Source organism: Anser cygnoides, chromosome 9, assembly GCF_040182565.1.
Source record: "Anser cygnoides isolate HZ-2024a breed goose chromosome 9, Taihu_goose_T2T_genome, whole genome shotgun sequence".
Taxonomy (NCBI): Eukaryota; Metazoa; Chordata; class Aves; order Anseriformes; family Anatidae; genus Anser; species Anser cygnoides.
Window position 1 is genome coordinate 11651148 of NC_089881.1, and position 19321 is coordinate 11670468.

Sequence of the window (19321 nt, forward strand, 5' to 3'; positions counted from 1 at the left end):
GTGCTGCCATGCTGGGGGACTAGGGTGGGCTGGAGGAACAGACCAACAGGAACCCAACGAGATGCAGCGAGGATGAAGGCCTGGTCCTGCCCCAGGAGGGATGAGCCCCAGCACAATGCAGGCTGGGGAGCAGCTCTGCTGGAAAGGCTGCAAGGCTCTGGGCAGGGAGAGGCTGAGCAGGAGCCGGCATCTGCCCAGGCAGCAGAGATGTCAGCAGCATCCCTGGAGCACAGCCGGCTTGGGGTGGTGATTGCTGGCCTCTACCCAGCACTTGTTAGACCACACCTAGCTGCTGTGGCCAGGTTTGGGACCCTAATTCAATAAGACCTCGATGAACAAAAGCAAATTCAGCAGAGAGCCAGCAGGATGATCCCGGGGGCTGAGGGACCAGGGTTTGTTGTGGCTGGAGAAGAGATGGCTTCAGGGCAGACCTGGCACCAGCTGCCACATTTTTCCAGGTGGCAGGAAGATGGATCCAGGCTCTTCACAGTGGTGCAGAACAAGAAGCAAGGGAAGCATATTGAAACAAGAGAGGTTCAGACTGGATATGAGATAAACCTCTTCCCCTCAGGACAGGCAAGCAGTGGGACAGACTGCCCAGGAAGGCTGTGGAGTTTTGTTCTCGGGGAAAGCTTTCCACCTGTAGCAGGAGTTAGTTGTAGAAACAGGCTCTTTTAGGGACACTGTCTCTCTTTGCTGGTTCTTAAGAACAGATTAAACTAACCATCTGTCCAATATACTTGAACCTACAAAAGTGTGAGGGACTGAATACCATTGCTTCCACTTTAACTTTCTGTCTTCAAAAGTGATCTTTAGTTAGGCTAGTGGATGTCTTGCAATACATGTAATACACATTCAAATATCATCTCTGCAAGTCCATCAAAATATTAATTTCTGCAAAGATGGGAATTCAGCATTTTTTTTCCTCAGCAGTTCTTCTATGCCTACCTTGACAAGAGGGTTACTACCTGCTGGCCTTTTTTTTTTTTTTTTTTTTTTTTTTTTTTTGTAGCTCAGCAGAAGCTCAGCAAAATGCAGCTTTCTAAATAGGTCCTACTTTTTTTTTTTTCAGAAAGGAAGTCTAAGCCTGGGCTCTCCACAGCGATATACTGCATTTTAAGTGTACTGCCTGGTGGAAATAACTCTGCTTCTGCACTATTCATATCCACCCAGCCGAGATATGAGATGGAATGGTTTCTATTCACACCTTCCGTCTTACAACCACTATATTTTTGTATTTTGTTGTTGTTGTTGTTGTTTTTTACACTCTATCCTTCAGCTTCCCTCACATAAACACTCTCTTCCTATATCCCAAACACAATGGACAGCTGTTGTCTCCTGGGGAGATAATGGGATAATCTGGGTGAAGTGGAAGCACAGATAATAAAAGATGTCTGTTAATAAGACTCTAGGACACCTTTAATCCATTTAGCCTTAGAAAATACTGAAAAGATTTTCTCTGTTGGGCAGCAATAGCCTTGAATGGCAATAGCCAGATTGGAGTCTGCCACTGGCCTGCAGCAAGAGGTGCCAGGGAAGGAGTGGGCATAATAACTACTTTGATAAATCTCAGGAAACCTGTTTAGACTTCGAGATTTTATTCCTTGCTGTGACAGCAGCAGAGAACCGTGAAATTTCAAATAGCCACTTTCAGAGTGATGAAGAAGGGCAGAGGAAGCAGCGAAGGCAGAGGGCCCTCTGTGGGTCGGTGTTGGAGCTGAGGGCACGAAAGGAGTCACGGCACTAGGTTTCCTCCCCCTTCAATGAGGACCCTTCCCATCCTGTTACTTGTCCTCAAGGAAGGTGCACACCTGGAGGAGATCTGAAAAGGGAAAGGACAGGGAGGAATTCAGACCTTGCATTTAAACAGAAAACGCAACATCGCTCCCATCCTACCAGTGCACAGCCAACCATGCCAACATTGTCGTACCATGGAAAACATATCCACCATACCACCAGAAGTGTGCATTAACCACAGATCACACTGAACACAGGCTGACAGGACAGGGTGGGTTCTTTTTACCACTTCTCAAACTCCATGTTTTCTAAAGGTAATTAAAAATTGTTCATTCTCATTGGTGCCAGAACAAGTTTCCAATCTGGCAGAAGTTAGCTCAGGAAACTCTGGGAGAAGTATACTGGCAGCTTTATGAGTTATCCTCATTTTTCTTTAAAAAATTTGAATGGACAGCAACAGAAATAACTGTCCATATGGCTGATGCTAAGAACTGCGATTCACTGACTTTGTCCTGAGGCTGTTACGTTTACCTGATGGGTTGCAGGTATTGAGGCTAGCAACTGAAGCATAGTATTCATCTCCAAGGAACTCCTTGTGTGTTATTCCTTGCTGGAGTTTAACCAGGCATTTGGTCATGTCTTTAAACAGAAGATCCTTGGTTTGAGACTGAAACATCTTGAATTTCTCTGTCTCGGTTCCACGTGCTCCAAACAGTTTCTGAAATAAAGGCATGAAGAGGTAAGTGTATGTAAAAAGTAGAAAGAAAGCAAGATTCAGCTCGTACAAGCCTCGCTTTTAGTACTACTTCTTCACCACAAACTCCTTGTCCTGGGGAGCCCCCAGTCAAGCTCCAAAAGTTTAGGACTGAATCTTCTGTCCATGTGACTAGGTGGCAGGGCTCTCAGTGGTAAGCAGCACACTTGTGGCATGACCGGCAAAACAAAAAATTTTTCTTTTTTAGTATTTCACTATATGCAGATCCCGTTGGCAGGAGCTGCCAGCAGGTTCTGTGCCTTCACCAAGAGCTGAAAGCAAAAGGAGCTGACTTCCAAAGTGTCTCTTAACAGATCCAGATGGTGGAGAAAATCTCAGCATTGTCGGTGTGAAATCAAAAAGAGCTGACATAAACTGATTATGCTGACAGCAGTAGCTGGAGGACTGTGTGTGTTCCAGGGGGGCTGGATGGCCTGCTGCCTACTTTGTGCCTGACACAGCTGGGTCAGAGATCAGGCACCCCAGAGGCGTCTCCAAAACACAGCTGTAAGAGCAGTTCAGAAGGGATGGAGGGAGGGGGAAGCTGAGGGTCAAGGCTCTGACCCCATATCAGTAAGTCAAAATCTTCCACATTTCAGTGACTTGGAGAGCATCATTGCTCTAAAAACGCAAACATGTTGTGTAAAAACCACCCCAGAACATTCCTCCCACTGTCAGTACCACTAACCTCTTGTGTCTCCAGCAGCTCACGGATTTTGCTTGCTTTCTCAGGGCGTGCAACCACAGCATGGGTAGGAACTTTGGCCAGGTGGCAGGTCTTGTAACCCTCGACATTTGCCCGTCGCCCATCAGTGCACAGCAACTCAAAGTCCTCCGTTTTCAGATCTTTGGCCCACTCATCTTTATTTTTGCCTATGAAGAGAATTGGTTTGGAGATTCAGAGATATTGTATAGTAGAGGCATAATCACCCTCTCAACACCCAAGCAAAGCATTTGTCCCTGCACGTGTGTGCACTGACACTTAGATACTTTGCATGTACAAAAGAGGCCATATGGAGTTTGTAGTTAATAGGCCACCAGAATAATTGTGCAGCTGAAGTTAATGTTTTGGAAATGAAAATAACACAGATGGGGGAAGCAGTCCTGCCAAGTCCCATGCAAGAGGATAACCACATACCATCAGTGTTTTCGCCAACAGTTGAATGCTTAATAAAGGCCACATCACCCTGCTCGACCAGACACCTGTGAAGTACAAAGAAAGGCAAGTGATGTGGGTGCCGGAGTCCTGGTCCTTTCCCACAGGTTGGATTCTGACCTGTATCTTACTTTGTGAAATTAGTCTCTAAACACAGTCAGGTCTAGGAGCCCTGCCATGAATATTTTAAGGATATCTGAAACATAGTCTTTTAACACATCCTGGAAAAACACATGCATCCTTTTAGCATACTAAGTAACTGACGTATTTTGTTGTCAGAAAGTAGTTCAGCCAAGTTCAGAATTTGCGTTGCTTTCTGCAGTGCCTAGCTGCACCTTTCAATAGACATGTAAAAAGTCAAACTTGCACCAAAATGACTGCAAATCCTGCAGCAGGGTCTCTTTGCTATTAGATGTAACTGAAAAAAAGATTTATTCTCTTTTTAAGTTTGTGCCCAATACAAATTACTTAGACTTGATCTGCTACTGGTTGGTTCAGAGGAGATGGCACTGGGGTTGACCTCTGGTCCCTTCTCTTTTTAGGGAATTGTTCATTTTAACTAAGGCAAGCAGCATTTTTAACAGGGAGCATCCAGTGGCAACATTGTTTCTGGGTTCCCATCTTTTAACATTCTTTATTTTACATAATTTGCTATGTAATTAAGCGTAGCACCATTGTTGTTGTAGGAGGTCTGGCCAAAACACTCATGTCTCTCTCAGTTTGCCTGGAAGGACCAGGACATTAATTTTTACAGAATGGGAACATTTTGCACCTACACTGAAGAAAAGGAGAATAGACAGTGGGAAGACAGCTGCATATAGAAAAATCATATGGAGTACGTAAGTAATATTACAGGCTTATATACCTGCAGCAGTGTCATGGAGAAAAAGAGAAGGTCAGTGGACTAGTGTCAGCATGAGGCTATATCCCATGCACGATCTACCCATCACCTCTCTGATCAGCCCCAGGTACCTGAGCGTTTTCCCCACCTACCGGAAAGCTCCAGTATATCCATAGTATTTCTCGTGGCTACTGGCGACGCACTTCTCCAGCAGGTTTTCCCCTGAACCTTGGCACAGCTGGCAGAGGCGGGAGTTGGTAGGAGAACCAGGAGCACAGCCCGCACTGAAGTAATCATCTGAGGGCAGGAATACAAGAAATTTACTTTTCCTGCACTGGAAAACTGGGGTTTCTTTTCATAATTACATTCTTGAGGTGATCTTATATGAGCAGTCAGCGGGGACTGGGAACAGGCTGCGATGCGAGGAGGAGTGTGCCTCAGCAGACAGCACATCACACGCATCATGCATTGACTAGGAACCTCATCCCTTGGTGTGACTGATGATCTTGGCATTGAAAGAAGAATGTGTTTTGTGCAAACCATTCCCAGCTCACGTGGAGCCAGCCTTTCTGGGTAGGCACGACTGGAGTTGGCAGCAATATGAGAACTCAGGGAGAAGAAGGGACATTAGGAAAGGCAGGTAGGAGGATGGAGAGGCGGAGTGTAAATCTTAATAACAATAGTATGTTCTTGAGATTAGATTTGCTGTTAATAATTACATGCTTAATTTGCCTTGGTCCATAATATCTCCATATTATTTTTGTTGGACTGTAATTCTCACTGACTGAAAGTTGGATATAGAGGCTGATCTTCTGAGCAATGCAGACTTTTTACTCACTATTCTCAAGGGAGTCAGATCAGTCCCTTAAAGTTTCTTGAACTGAGAGCAGCCTCTATCCCCTATTCTCAGCCCTTCTGGGATTCAGAAATCCATCCTTTACTCCTGCACAGCGTCCTGCACAAGGAGCAGCCCCCCTGTACCTGGGGCAGCCTATGTTCCCATTTTGGGAATGTCTTTTGGGCTGCTGAAAGGGGAAGGGGAGAAAGGTGAAAAGAAAACGAAGCCCCCCCCCGCTAAAGCAGCTGATGTGCCATATCCTAGTCAGAATCAGTCACCAACAGCCTGAAACTTTGCTCACTGAAACCTTAAATAACAGACTCATCCTCATTTCCTTCTCCAAGTGAGAGTTTTCGAGGCACAAGAAGCTTTGTAGATCAGAGGAGGCACGGCAAAACTTTTTTGCTTGCAGGTTTCTAGCTCAGACAAATGGATGTACGTCTTGACTCACCAAAATTGCAGCTCCCAGTTTTGTTGTGAATCAAGCCCATGGGTATGTTCCAGCCAGCAGTTCTCCCAACAGCAGTGTGGCACGACTTCTTGCCTTGCAGATTGTTCCATGTGATGGTACTGTCGGCTTTCTTCACGACAGCCACAGCAAAGTATGATGCTTTTGGAAGGAAAATAGAGGAGAATTAAGGACTGACCCAAGGATCCCACTGTGCTTCCTTACCAGAGTGTCAGCTACACTTAGGAGAGGGCAGCTATGCACAGCGTAGCAGAAATATTTTGCCCTTATGAAGGACTGGCCACACAGCAACAGGAGAACAGTTTGTAGACGTGATGCATCTATTCCCACCATGCTCCTGGGAAATTATTACCCCTGACATTTCTCCCCCACAAAACTGGTACTCAGGTATGCAAGGAGGCTGTGGTAAGATGTACAGAATGCGTGCCTCCGGATTTCATATCCTCTTCAGCAAAGGACAAAACCTTCCCTCCTCTCTCTATTTGTATTTCTATAAAAATTATATCAAATTTATTTGATTTTAAAAAAATTATTTGATAAAAAAATATATCAAATTTCTATTTCTATAAAAAACAATCCCCCAATGCTACAGCCCAGTCCCTCTTCCTCTGTTAGCAGCCCTGGCAATGTCACAGTGAGACCTGCACAAATCTCTGCTGCTGCCATATGCTTTGCCTTGGTATCTGCTTGCAGACCCAGAGTTTCCATTTAAGTGTTAATTTCTCACCCAAATTTTTCACATCTGTTTTGTACACAGTGGCTCTTACAAAACTCTTTGTGTGGAGAGTGGCCATTAATTCTCAGCTCATGACTGTATATGTATTTTTCTTCTTATATCTGAATGGACAATTGTCTATCCCTCTGTTGATAGTAATTACCTGGTTGTCCTGCTTTGCTGCACTGGTCGTCTTCTCGGGGAGGGAAAAAAAGAAGATATTAGATAAAACATATGGCAAATCCAAAAATGAATCAAGCTCACTATCTGCTGGAGAAAGTTCATTCTAGAAGTGGCTATTTAAGGTCGCATTGAGCAAATTGACAGAACAAAGAACAGCCTCTGTCCATTCCTCAGTGCTAAGACAACTAGTTTCACCAAGACCAGTGCTAAAGGACAGGAGCATCGTGATTAAAATGAAGAACATAGGAGCTGGAGCACAATCCAAATCACAATCCTGATTTTTCAGGCATGTAGCATCAAGCAGAGCTGCCCTGCACACCACGTGTTTTCTGCGGGATGCAGCACTGAGGCTGCTTTCTGGGTTTCAGAATAAACCCAATGCTTTTGCACCTACCCCTTCCCCAGCACCAGGACTGCACTTACCCTCATAGCTTTCTCCCGCCACTGGCACCAACCCACACACGCCAGCAGTGTAGACAAAACCTCCATCTAGGCTGATGGCATCCGCTTCACCTTTCTGCAATGAAAACCGCATGGTGATGAAATGACACCGTATTTCCCCTGAGCAGCTCTTTTTGGAAACTGGATCTTAAAAGAAGCAGTAAATGAGAGGAGACAGGCTGGGGGCAAAGGGGCCTGAGAGGGTAGCACACGGCCAGACAAGTTCTTGCTGATGCAAAGAGAGGGTGCTCTGAAATTACCTCTCACGTGTGCTGTAACCACCTCCTGCAGCAGCTCTCACCTCCAGGCACTCGCAGGCTCACATGGGTGCATCTCCCAGCCTGTTTCCTTATCCCACCTGTCCTTTGGAGTTTACATTTTGTGCTGTTTCCACAGTACTGACCCAACTTTCTGAACTAACATCATCTACACCACGGAACCCATCCTCTCCTGAGCAGGCAATGGCCTTTCTCTGTGTGACCCCAAAATGGCAAGAAGAACTGCTCTTTGTAGGCTGGGACAGTCAACTCGAAGGTGAGAGCGCTTGCATTGCAGGCTGGATCAGCAAGCAGGGCACGCTCTAAGTCTGAGGGAAAACTGGTTGTTAGAGGTGAAGAATTTCAGAGGATTTGCCAGATCCAATGGCAGGAGACTAAGCAAGACATTACAGCTACTCTGGGTTGCATCAGAGAACAAGACCTCTTGACTGCAGAAGATTTCCCTGTTTGGATCCCAGAAACTTGTTTGTTTTTCAGTACAGAGGAAAATAAGGGGATTGACTGATGCAAGCAAGTCAGTCTAAAAAACCTTTCTCAACAAATTATGTTTTTGTTTGTTTGTTTGTTTGTTTGTTTGTTTTTTAAGGCTTCTGGCCAGTACAACCATTTCATTTTATTTGAACTTAAAATCTATTTCTCACTTTCTTCTTTTTATATTTTACTATAGTCACCTTCCTTTTCTAAATAAAAAGTTACTTCACACCAGAAAATTATTTCTTTTTTAGGAAACATCAAAGAAGAACTCTGTCTAATAACGTTTTTCAAAGATGTTAATCTTTGAGATGTTAATCTTAAGAGCTAGTTGAGCCTTTTCCCTGTGATAAGGTTGGTTTCTGCCTGCTGTTATTTCTCAGAAAGCCCCCAGCATTTTAGGGTAAAATCCCACCCCTAGATCTCTTAGCAGGCTGAAAGAGGCAATGCCTCTCTCCAGCTGAAAGAATCCCGGGGAGAAGAAAAGGAAAAAAGCCCTACCATGATCTTAATAATGCAGTCCTCCGTGTTGTCTGCCACGGTGCACTCCACCTCCCCGTTGCTCACCACGCTCCAGCGGTCACACTTGCTCTTCTCATCCTTGCCTACTGCACACCACTGAATCTTGTTTTCTCTAGGGCTGACAGTCAACTGATCTGCAAAAACCGGCCAGAGAAGAAAGAATAAGCCCAGAGCTCTGCTGAACCACAGGGCCATGGGCAGGCGGCTTTCTGGGTGAGGGGGACTCTGCCACGAAGCCATCTGCGCACAGCCAGCCTCGGGACTGGGACCAGAGGGAGGTGGAGAAGCACCACCTGGTCATGGCTTTGTGAGGCAGCATTTGAATAACATGTTTTGAAGCTATGTGAAGTCGATGTGCCTCCTTCCATAAATGCCATGGTGGCTGAGCCTACCACAGAGACCTCTGCCCAACTGTGGATGTTAAATGGCTTTCAGAGGTCGTTTGTTGGACATCTGACTCAGAAAGCCAGCTAGGACATCAGTAAATGCTTGATGAGTCCGGATGAAAGTAAAGGACCCTGTTTCCTGCAAATGGCCAATGCTGGGCCTGATGTCCTGGGATGTTCCTCCTGATCCTGTACTCTTACATCCCAGAAACAGCTATTCTGAGCAGCAGTTTTGACCATGCCGATTCCCTACCAACCACACAAGCCAATACCTTTCACAGGAAATATTTTATGGAGAATACTGTCTATACTTGGAAAGTCATCTTCCTTTCCCCAGACGTGTTTTATGATCATGTCCCTTCAATGCATTTCCCACTGGCAATACATCCATATCTCACATCCTGCCCACCTTTCCGGAGGCTCTGGATGGCACTGTAATACTCAAAGCCCAGATAGAGCTGGGAATCCATCAGTGCTGGGACACGCTTCAGCATTATAGCAGAGTCTTTGAAAAGCAAGTCCTTGAGGACTGGGTCCTTCTTGCCAGGTGGCCCGAAGAGGTGGAAGTCGCTGGTTGTGCCCACGCCAAAGTTGCTCTGCCACAGGGAGAAAATAATCAGCCAATAACTACACCAAAACATTCGGAAAGCTGGAGAGAGCAAGCAAAGCCATGGGACAGAAGAAGGATGGCAGGGGAAGGAAAGCAGAGCTTGCAGGTACCTGTGCTTTTGAGAGAAAGCTCCAGATGTCATCAACCTTGCTATCGTCCCGAGCCACAACAGCGTGAGCAGCCACTCTGGCCCAGTGACAGGTTTTGTAGCTGTCCACAGGCTGACGGGTGCCATCCAGACACAGCAGCTCATACTCGTCCTTCTCCTCTGGGGCATTTTCTAGAGGAAGAGGGGAACCATGAGTTGCATCTCCACAAAAATAGACAACGGCCCAGCATGGGGCAACTTTGTCGTTGATTTATTCCAGCTGAATATCAGGAAAGAATTCTTCACTGCAGACAAGTTGCACAAACCTCTTTGCAATAATGCAAAGGTGTTAGGAGAGATGGGATCACTGTGGTCATACGAAGGCAGCGCGGAAAGAATCCGCATGCACATGAGATGATCTCTGCTGCTGCCATAACTAGCCCATCAGTATTTATTTATGTGGCAGTAGTGCCTGGACATCCAGGCACGTGCATATAGATATGAATACAAATAAATTTACAAACACCTTACAAGTAGATTTCACAGGTCAGGCCCCGCACATGGTCTGTGAAGGCCAGCAGATAGCCAGTATCAAGGCTGAAAACAGAGACCAGGTCAGAGAGCACAGGATTACAGGAGAATTCAGGTGGGAAGGGACCTCTGAATATCTCTGGTCCAAACCCCTGCTCAAAGCAGGGCAGACCAGGTTGCTCCAGTTGGATCTTGAAAACCTCCAAGGATGGAGACTGCACGGCTGTCCCGGGCAGCCTGTCCCATTGCCCGACTGTCCTTACAGGGAAACAATTTCTCCTTGCGTCTGGTCCGAACCTCTCTTTTCAGTTGGTTCACAAACCCTGCTTTATGACCATGGTTTCTCATCTTTCCATAGTCCAACTCTAACAATTTTGGCTCCACCTCCTTGCTAATCTCCATGTAGGTACAGACGGGCTGCTCTGAGGTCCCCCAAAGCTTTTTCTTCTCCGGGCTGACCAAGCCCACCTCCCCGAGCCTCTCCTCGCAAGACAAGCATTCCTGCCACGTGGCCCTGTTGGTGGCCCTCCGCCGAGCTCGCTGCCAGTCCTGGCAGTGCCAGGCCACGTTCCCTCTCCGAGAGGTGCAAGTAGTAATTTCTTGCTGTGGACCAAAGCTCCCAGAGGAATGGGTGAGCTCCTCTACCCACCTCATGCTCACCCTGCATTTGCTGTCATAACGCTACGGCTGCCCCTGCAATATGGCACCAATGGTAATGCTTTTGAACTTAAGCAGGTTTTCCTTCCTCAAAGAAAAATCCCAACGGAGAAGTAGACCCCACAATGCTCACAATCATATTTTTCAGTAACAAGGATAAGTTAGTCCTGTAATTAATCCAGTGTGCAAAATGTATTTCCGGAGTTTAAAAGATCTGAAGTATGAAGTAAGCTAGGAGAGAAACAAAAGTTTGCACAGTGTAGACTAATCCCAGGACGGAGTGGAAGCAAGAGGTTGGAATGCAAAGGAGAAACAAGTGGTTTGTAGGCCTACCTTGAACAGTTGTGTGTTTTACAAAAGCCACATCTCCTTTTCCATCTTTCAGACACCTGTAGGTGAGAGGAGACAGAAGAAATGTTAAAACAAACAAAAAACAACAGACATCACGGCTCCCTGTCTCCTGTTTCAGCAAATTACTTTGGCATAAACTGCAACCGCAGAGCAGCAGTCTTCCCAAAAAAGCTGTGCTGGCAGGGAAGTAAATATAATGGCAAAGAAGTAATGCTCAAGAGACCCAGTTAGACTTACCACAATGCTAATGCTACATATCCTTAGGTCTGTGCAAAATCAGACAGCTGAGCTCCTTCTTTCAGCTCCTGCTAACTGCCTGCCAGTTATTGCTAATTGGATCTTTAATTACCAGTAGTCCCAGTCCTATAAATTCCACCTCATCAGGACCCCTGATTACAGCACAGCGGTCCCTGGTATAATGAAAAATAACTTTCACTCACTGAAAAGCTCCAGAATATCCAGAATAAGGCGCTGTGCGGAGGCATTTGGTTTTGGGGTCCCCCTTGCACTGACGGCACAGCTTTTGTTCAGTGGTGGCACCAGGCACACAGCTGGCAGAGAAAAACTTGGCCACCGCTGCAGGGGAGAAACATGCAATGGTTATTCTAAAACTCCCTTTTACAAGGACCTGGAAGGGTTGGGGGGGGGAACATGGAAAGAAAGTAAATGCTTCGGTTGCTCTCCAAGTTGCCTCTGAACCTCTGCAGAAGATCAGGCAACGCCACCTTCACCTCGCCACCACCCCTGGCTTAACATCAGCCCATTTCTCGTGCTGTTCCCCACGTCACCTTGCTCGACTGAGCCTGAGTCTATGCCTTCCCACTCGATGTCTCCACGGTGGATGAGCGTCCCGATGGGGATGTTCCAGCCAGCGGATCTGCCCAGCCCCGTGTGGCAGGAGGTCTTGCCTCGCAAGTCACTTACTGTGAAGTCTGTTCCTTTCTTAACAACAGCCACAGCGTAGTAGTTGGTTGTGGAGCCTGCAGTGCGAGAAGGAGGGAGGTAATTAATAGCTTTGCTTGAACAAGCCTGGTCTTCCCATTTTCTCAGGGTTGAGCTACACTGCCGATATTGAACCAGCGGTGTACATTACAGCAAGTAGCCGTAAGCATCCTGAAAACACTATCACATGCAAAATGCTCTGTCACTGGACATATGTTATGGACATATACATATAAGGTTGCCTAAACAAGTCTTTTCTCAAACACCATTGCCCACTGGAACATTCATGTAAGTGTTACAAGTCTGAAATTCCATGTCTAGTCTTTAAAATTATACCAACTCCATCACATTACATATGAATAAAGTGACCGAGTTTTAGACATGGTCAGGAATGACCCACCCGTGTTGCTTTGATCCTGAATATTGCATACAAGCAGACTGACCTCCTGGGCAGAGGGGGAGAAAAGAGATTGGTCAAAAGAGATTGGGAGTTTTGGATGTTGGGATTGCTCGAGGTGATAAAGACAAAACAGAGAAACAGTGTCTGTTTGGCTCCCCAGAGGAGCAAGGGAAAGAGGGAGGACAGCACAGGGAGTTGGCAGAGATGGAGCGCCAGAGCAAACTCTTATCAGACAGGACTGCTGAAGAATTTCTTTATGCTCCTCTACATTTTTCTGTGCACTGCCTGCACCTCTTGCCTTGGTTATCTCAACAAGGCAGTCCTCCACGACCACTAATGGCAGTGCTGCTGCGGCTGTAAGCTGGTCTGGTCAATGGCTGCACAGCAAGCTGCGGGGACTGCTGTGTTTTACCTGCGCTGTTCAAGGTCTCTGACAGCAGAATATCTCTGGGATCTCTTCCGAACAACTTTCATGCCACGTTTTGGGAGGGTTGGGATTTCTGCTGACGGTGATCTCCATCCATGGCCACTGCATCACTGCGCCACTGGTGACTTTCAGCACAGCTACCAGCACTAGCAGGGCACTGGTTCTGTCCCCTTCCATTGCAGTGACCCAGTGGTCATGGGCAGCAACAGATGATTCACATTTTGGCATAACTGGCTCCCTCCCTTCCCCTAGGGGATCTGGAAGCCAGGGGCAATAGCTCAGACACCCAGCAGAGACAACATGGGAGCACTAGGTGGAAAGGAAGGCCTTTGCACCACCAGTTTGCTACCACCACTTGGCTTAAAAATGCTACATGAGAACGTTACCTCCACTTCGTTCGTAGACCTCAGCTGCAATGGGCTTCAGCTTATAGGGGGCAAGGCCTGCCTCGAAAACTTGACCACCGTCCAAGCTAATGGCATCTGCTTCGTTATTCTAAAGAGCAAGAGATTTCAATCAATAAACAAAATGAGGGGAAAACACATCCAGGCAGTCTCTCCTGGATCCTTGTGGGTGAGTCCTTCTCCACAGTAGGATCACAGGTTTACCAGTGACTTGAAGGAAGCCCTTTCTTCAGGTGGAAGGTGCTGCTGCAACCTCCTCAGTGCCCAGCACAGCTGTTTGCTGCCCACTCACCGAGATGGCTTTGATGCAGTCCAGGTACGTTGCTTTCTGCACACAGCTCAATGTAACTCTCTCCTGTTGCATGTGGTCCTTTAGGCTGTTGCATTTCTTCTCTTCTGCTGAGGATATTGTGCACCATCTGACGGTTGTTTTGGGGGGAGCAGCAAAACACAGAGCTGTGGAAAAAAAATAAAAAAAAATAATAATAAAAGTCATCTCAGAGAGGGAGAAAGGCACCAATGGGGGAGAAACACCATCTCTGGTTCCTTGCAGCCATGGCCTCGGGGGAGCAGCAGGATCTCCTTTGCATATCTCCTAAGTCACACAGGAGAGGAGTTTCCTTCTCACCTGACAGGTGGACCTTCAGGAGCAACTGGAAGGACTGTCCCCGTCCCTGGGTAATGGACGTCCCTGCTCAGAATGGTGATTCCAGCAGCCTGAGCTCACGGCAACACCCACAGGGGCAGGAGAACAAATCCAATAGAAACCAAACTCCAAACAAAAAGAAAAGACTGTCCCCTGAAGCAGTCTCTTTGCAAATAACCCCAGAGGGAGAGCAGCTCTCATCCGGTCGGACTATGTTCAGTATGCTGCCACACACAGCTTCCCTGGTGGCCAGCAGATCAGATATATTTACCTCTCTACTCCCCATCTCCTCCAGCACAGGCAGCAACCAAGGTGCCGTACCACCTGCACGCAGCCACAGACCCCTCTTCTAAGGGTGCCCCACCAGTAAATGCAGCTGCCTGGCTGTGCTGGGAGGCTGATCAAGCAAAGACCGCAGGTCAACGCAGACTCTTGCCTCTTTCAGCAACCTAAGCACCAGAGATGTTGGAAACTTGCAGTTAAATTGCACGACTGGCCCCGTACCGCCGTTCTGGCCAGCTCCTGCTGCACATTGCACCTTAGCTCTGCCCCTTCCTGGCAGGATCGTACAGACCAAGACATGCACACTTCCCTTTCTGCAGGCACATTTTGTTCACATGCATCTTCCAATTAACCCATGCTGTTTCCATTTTCTTTTTCACCTCTGAAACATTCTCTCTTTTCGACTTTTTGAGCCATAACTCCACCAGCAGACACCGCCTGCTCCTCCTGGTGGAAATTCTGACTTTGGCCACACAGGGAATTCGTAGCCCTAATTCTCTCTGCCTAAATCTACATTTTTCACCTTTTGGCTGAAAAAAAGCCATGGCCAGCTTAATGTGGGGCTGGCAACCATCCCGCCTTGGGCAGGGGCTGGTCTGGGTCCTCCTGAGGGCCCCTCCACCGGTGCTGGCCAGTGGCCGTGGCATGAGCAGTGGTGGCGGCCAGCACACCACTGCTTTGCTTCATGGCACTGCTCAGCCTGGCAGCACTGGTGAGCACTGGGAAGGCGAGGGGAGCCCCAGTACTGCAGCCCCTGTGGCAGAGCGTTTGGGCAACCTCCGTGCAGCAGGGAGGAGGGATGTCCCCAAGAGGACATCAGTCATCGCCGCGCTTTATGGGAGGTCAGAAGGGAGCTGCTGCTCCCTCCTTCCCGTGTTGGGTGTAGGCAGCAGCAGTATCCTTACCATGGCTCGCTGCCGCTTGCCTGACCGAATCGAGAGAGGAGAGGAATCCGTGCTTCAAGCAGTGCCAGCTCTGCAGCGGCACGCTCTGCGTGTGAAATGCATGAGAAAAAGCACAGCGGCAGCAGCAGGACAGCGCTCCGCTTATTGAAAGCGGTCCAGGAGCTTCCCAAGCCCAGCGGAGAAGGGCTGGGAACAGGGCAAGCTGTTGGGGGACACCAGCCTCCCCCCTGGCCGCAGGAAGCCTCGGAGGCCCCCGAGGGGAGCAGCACCCTGGGAGCGAGCAGAGAGATGAGGAACGGCGGTGCCACTTTGCAGTCCCTATGCAAACTTCTGGGGAGCAGCGGAGGGAGATTGTGGAGGCTCCTCCCAGGGGTCTTTTCATTATTTAAGCTGTCTTATTGCAGCTGCCCCAGGTTTAACCCAATGCACGGGCAGGCTGGCGCTGGTTTAACCCCACGCATGGGGATGCTCCTCTCCTGGCACAGCAGCTGCCGGGGGGGAGAGGGGGGCTTTTCCTCTCACCCTGCACTGAGCTGCTGTCGTCAGTGTTCAGAATAGGCATCCTCATTTACAGGTATCCATAGCTGCCAAAACGGGTAGGTTTTAATTACTCAGCTGCCAGGTTTTACTTAGGAGCTGCCTGGTCTGGCACACGCTGCAGGTGACTCTGTAAAACAACCTGGGCTAGGGCGAAAGCCTGTGGTCCTGTGGTCCTCCGTTCCCCCCCAGCCTGCTTTCAGCACACACTTACCAGCTATCCCTAGGGACAGCACAGCGGAGAGCACAAGTTTCATGCTGGAGTGGGAAGTCGGGTGCCGAGGAGGGGCTGCGGTGGTCGTGGTCACAGACCGTCCCCTCCGGGTCTGTGATGGCTCTGGAGCTGCTTTCTCCCCTTTTTATAGAGGAGCAGCCCTGGCTGTGTTTGCAGAAGCAATGACCTAACACTGTTTGTCCTTCCTTGTTTCTCAATAGCTGCTAAATCGCCCCCCTCCCTGGATCAGCCCATTTTTAGGACGCCTTTCACTCTTTGGCACTGAACCCCTTCGCAGGCAGGAGTCGGAGCAAGCAAGGTGCTTTTTGTTTTACAAGGGGCTCCAAATGGAAAATTCCCAAGTCGTGACATATGAATTCCCCTGCAGGCTGAAATGCCACAGGAGGGACTGTTTTCTCTGTGGTGGCTACCCCCTGCCTTGCACAGCCTAATCTCAGAAAGTCCCTGCTGGATCCAGCCCTCAGTTTCACGTGTTTGCCAGTAACTTACTGTTGTGCCCAACACCCTTTGGCTTGATTTCTCCTTTGCACTCCCTTGGCAGTGGCAGCAGGGCTCGAAGGCAGTAAATGTTCCTCCCAGATGGTCTGGCAAGCTCCTTGCACAGGCAGAGAAAGCCAGTGGCCGCAACCGGATAGCTCGATAGCACCCTGCAGCCAGCAGGAAACACCACACCTCATCTTCCATAAGCTGTTGTTGTGATGATCCTGGGAAGAAATGCTGAGCTCAGGGGTCCCCTTCCTCTGCAAACCCTCTCTACCCGATTGCACCACTCCCTGTTTCCCTCTCTGCAGCCAGGATCGGGGGGCACAGCTAGGTTTATGAATGTCTGGCTTCGTGATGCTGCTACAAGCTCCATGTCTCCATCTTTGGTACAGACTACAAGACCAGCTGCAGGATGACTTCCACAGATGCACACGAAATGGGAGCCCCTGTACCACACCAGCTGGCCCACGTGCCCCAGCAGCATCCCTGGCCAGGGCTGGTCCTGCTGCTGTGTCCACCAGACACCAGCTACGCAAGTGCTGTCGTGGTGGGGTCCGGCTCTGGGGTTTGATCTCCAGAGCACCAGTCTCCCTTTGTGGTCTCCTGGATGCCCCTGCATGGGTCCAGCCTAGGGATATTGCAGCAGCATCTGCAGTGGTTCCCTCAGCTTGGCTAGTTCCCATTTCTCATCCCTTCATCCCCTGCTTTCCCAGAAGGGCAGCACTTCTTGTGTCCAGAGCTTCTCCAACATGCCATATATGAGGGGGGAAAGGATTTGCTCCCATGACAGGGCAGTTTCTCTCTTAAACAGCTTCCTTCACTGTTAAAAAACTGTGCTCTCCCATCTGTATTTACTCCAGCAAGCTCGAGATCTTGACTCCACAAACTAAGTGGTTACAGCAATAGGAAGAGCGTTTGCCACCTGAGAGAGAAAGTGGAAAGATGCAGAAGAAAGCTTGGAAATCCTAAAGGATCGATTCAAGCAGCAGAGGAGCAGTTGCTGGAAAAGGCTGTATTCCCTTGCTTTCTGCTCATGCTCAGATAGCTCCGTGCTCAGTGGAGCAGTTCCCAGCATTTTTTTGTACCCGGACACCCCATTACTCCCCCCCTGCCTCGCACATCCCACCTCCATCCCCAAAGGATCCCTGTACCTGCCCAGGGGACGGCAGTGCTGCCGGGGTGGTTTTCACTCCACACCTCTTTCCCTTGTCATACGGGAGTGGCTGCAGGTAATATCCAGGAGAAAGGCTCGGACTGCAACAGATTTTATTGCTTACCTCTTGTACTCCTTTACTGCTTAGCCAGTAACCTCCTGGATTTCCAGACATCCAGCCTCCAGTCACTCCAAACGTCACTGGCCGTGTACAGAGCAGCTTCTACGCCTCTTTTGGATGCTACCTTTCTCCATGTTGGGTTTCCACTCTCCATCTTGTGGCTGCTCCCTGGGTGGCCTTGCCTTCCACGGCCAAGATCTGCTGCCCCAGCCTGCCCCAGGGCGGCTCAGGGGAGAAGAAACTCACCTTAGGGTGCCCTATGACAGAGGCACAGCAGGCTAGTGCTCTGTCCTCCAGGCCACCTGGGCTTGAAGGCCCAGACCTGGGTCCCCAAAGGTCCCAGCAGGCCTCTAAGATGCCCTTTTCTGGAGCGTGCCTCCCACCAAGGGAAGCCTTGGGTGCAAAGAGCAAAATACTCTGGGTGGCCTCCAGCTGCAATGACATCCCTTTGGAGCCCAGAAGGGGCAAACGTCTTGGTGCAACCAACCTCTTCCCTTGACAGTCTATCAGACCCCTGCCTTTCCAAATTTTGTGTTAGAAAATGCACACTTATTGACACAGAGAGTCCTCTCTCTTGTACAGAGATACACACACACCTTTCAACAAATTCTAGTTAGATGCATACCTCACTGCCTGGTTGCATGGTTTTGTGCAAAAAGAGAACTTTTGCCTTGTTCCTTGCCTAATTGTATGAAAGGCCAATTAAGCTGAGATTAAACAGTGAGGGCCAATTCTTACTAATGATGGAAATTCTTTTTGTCTTTCAAGGTAACAGGTCAAGGCTCAGGCTCGTGTAAGCAGGAGCAGCTTTATCAGAAAGAAGAGAGCTCAGCCAGTGCACGTTGGGCTTTAGCTTTGTTATTCAGGAAGCATCAAGTCTTCTACAGTATGTCTTCATGAGACAAGCTGAGTTATTATTACGCATCACAAGTTCGTTGTGTTGCAACTCTACAGATCCCGACTGTTCTGTTTTCAGAAAGAGGATGCTGCTAAAAATTACATGAATGATGAAGAAATACCAACTTACACAGCCTCTGACCAACTGCAGGCAATTGGTGATGCATAAACACATCTGACCTCCAGGAGAAGAAGTGAGCTTGGCCCCAAGTTAGGTAAAATTGAAGATAAAATTATAACACTTATTTCTACATCCCTTCATGGAAAAAATTATTACTCTAAGGCCACATGGATATGCTGTGGTTTGTGGTTGAGATGAGGCCAGGCTGGAGTTTTGGCTGTGTCCTGAGGAGAGAACGTTTGTTGTGATTGGGCTGGGATAAAGATAGAGCTGGCACAACTGGCTGGGAGAGGGCTCAGCATCCCTGCAGTGCTGGCCCTTCCCCACAGCACAGCTCACCCTGCAGCCAACACAGCTGGACGCGAGCTCGGGTTGTGCAGCTATGTGGGGAAAACATTAACCAGGCAGGGGAACCACACCGATACAGCCAGCCCACCCGACTCTTTGGAGCAGCTATTTCCACAGGGATGTCCCTCCCCAGCAGTGGGGGCCTTCAGAGCTAAAGCAGTCATTCCCAGGGGTCACCAGACTGGCATTTGCATGAAGACCTGTCTCACCTTGAAAGATTAAGGAGAAAAAGCATAGAAAATGAGGGGGGGGGGAAAAAAAAGGGAATCAATCCAGACCCTGAGGTGGGATCAGCTGAGGGCAGAGGGCAATATACACCAGGACTTCAGGCTTATCTGGAGGGCTTGGCTGTTTCCCTCTAGAAATGGGTTACCTAGTTTGTGGCTTAGGCA

The 19321-nt window shown here is 48.6% G+C and overlaps 1 protein-coding gene across 2 annotated transcripts; it reads right to left on the reverse strand.

Moving 5' to 3' along the window:
• Positions 1–1581: 1581 nt before the first annotated feature.
• On the reverse strand, positions 1582–15983 carry TF (transferrin). Of its 2 annotated transcripts, none has more exons than XM_013186329.3 (17): positions 15786–15983; positions 13494–13657; positions 13184–13292; positions 11817–12008; positions 11469–11604; positions 11011–11066; positions 9512–9681; positions 9201–9387; positions 8385–8539; positions 7117–7210; positions 6674–6703; positions 5778–5936; positions 4641–4785; positions 3630–3694; positions 3180–3364; positions 2269–2455; positions 1582–1822 (listed from the first exon to the last, which is right to left on the reverse strand). In XM_013186329.3, the coding sequence occupies exons 1-17, from the start codon at positions 15826–15828 to the stop codon at positions 1785–1787; spliced, it is 2115 nt and encodes a 704-aa protein (XP_013041783.1). In that variant the 5' UTR covers positions 15829–15983; the 3' UTR covers positions 1582–1784. The 2 variants fall into 2 exon arrangements, with proteins under 2 accessions (XP_013041783.1, XP_013041782.1); XM_013186328.3 differs by having other exon boundaries at positions 6674–6706.
• Positions 15984–19321: the final 3338 nt, after the last annotated feature.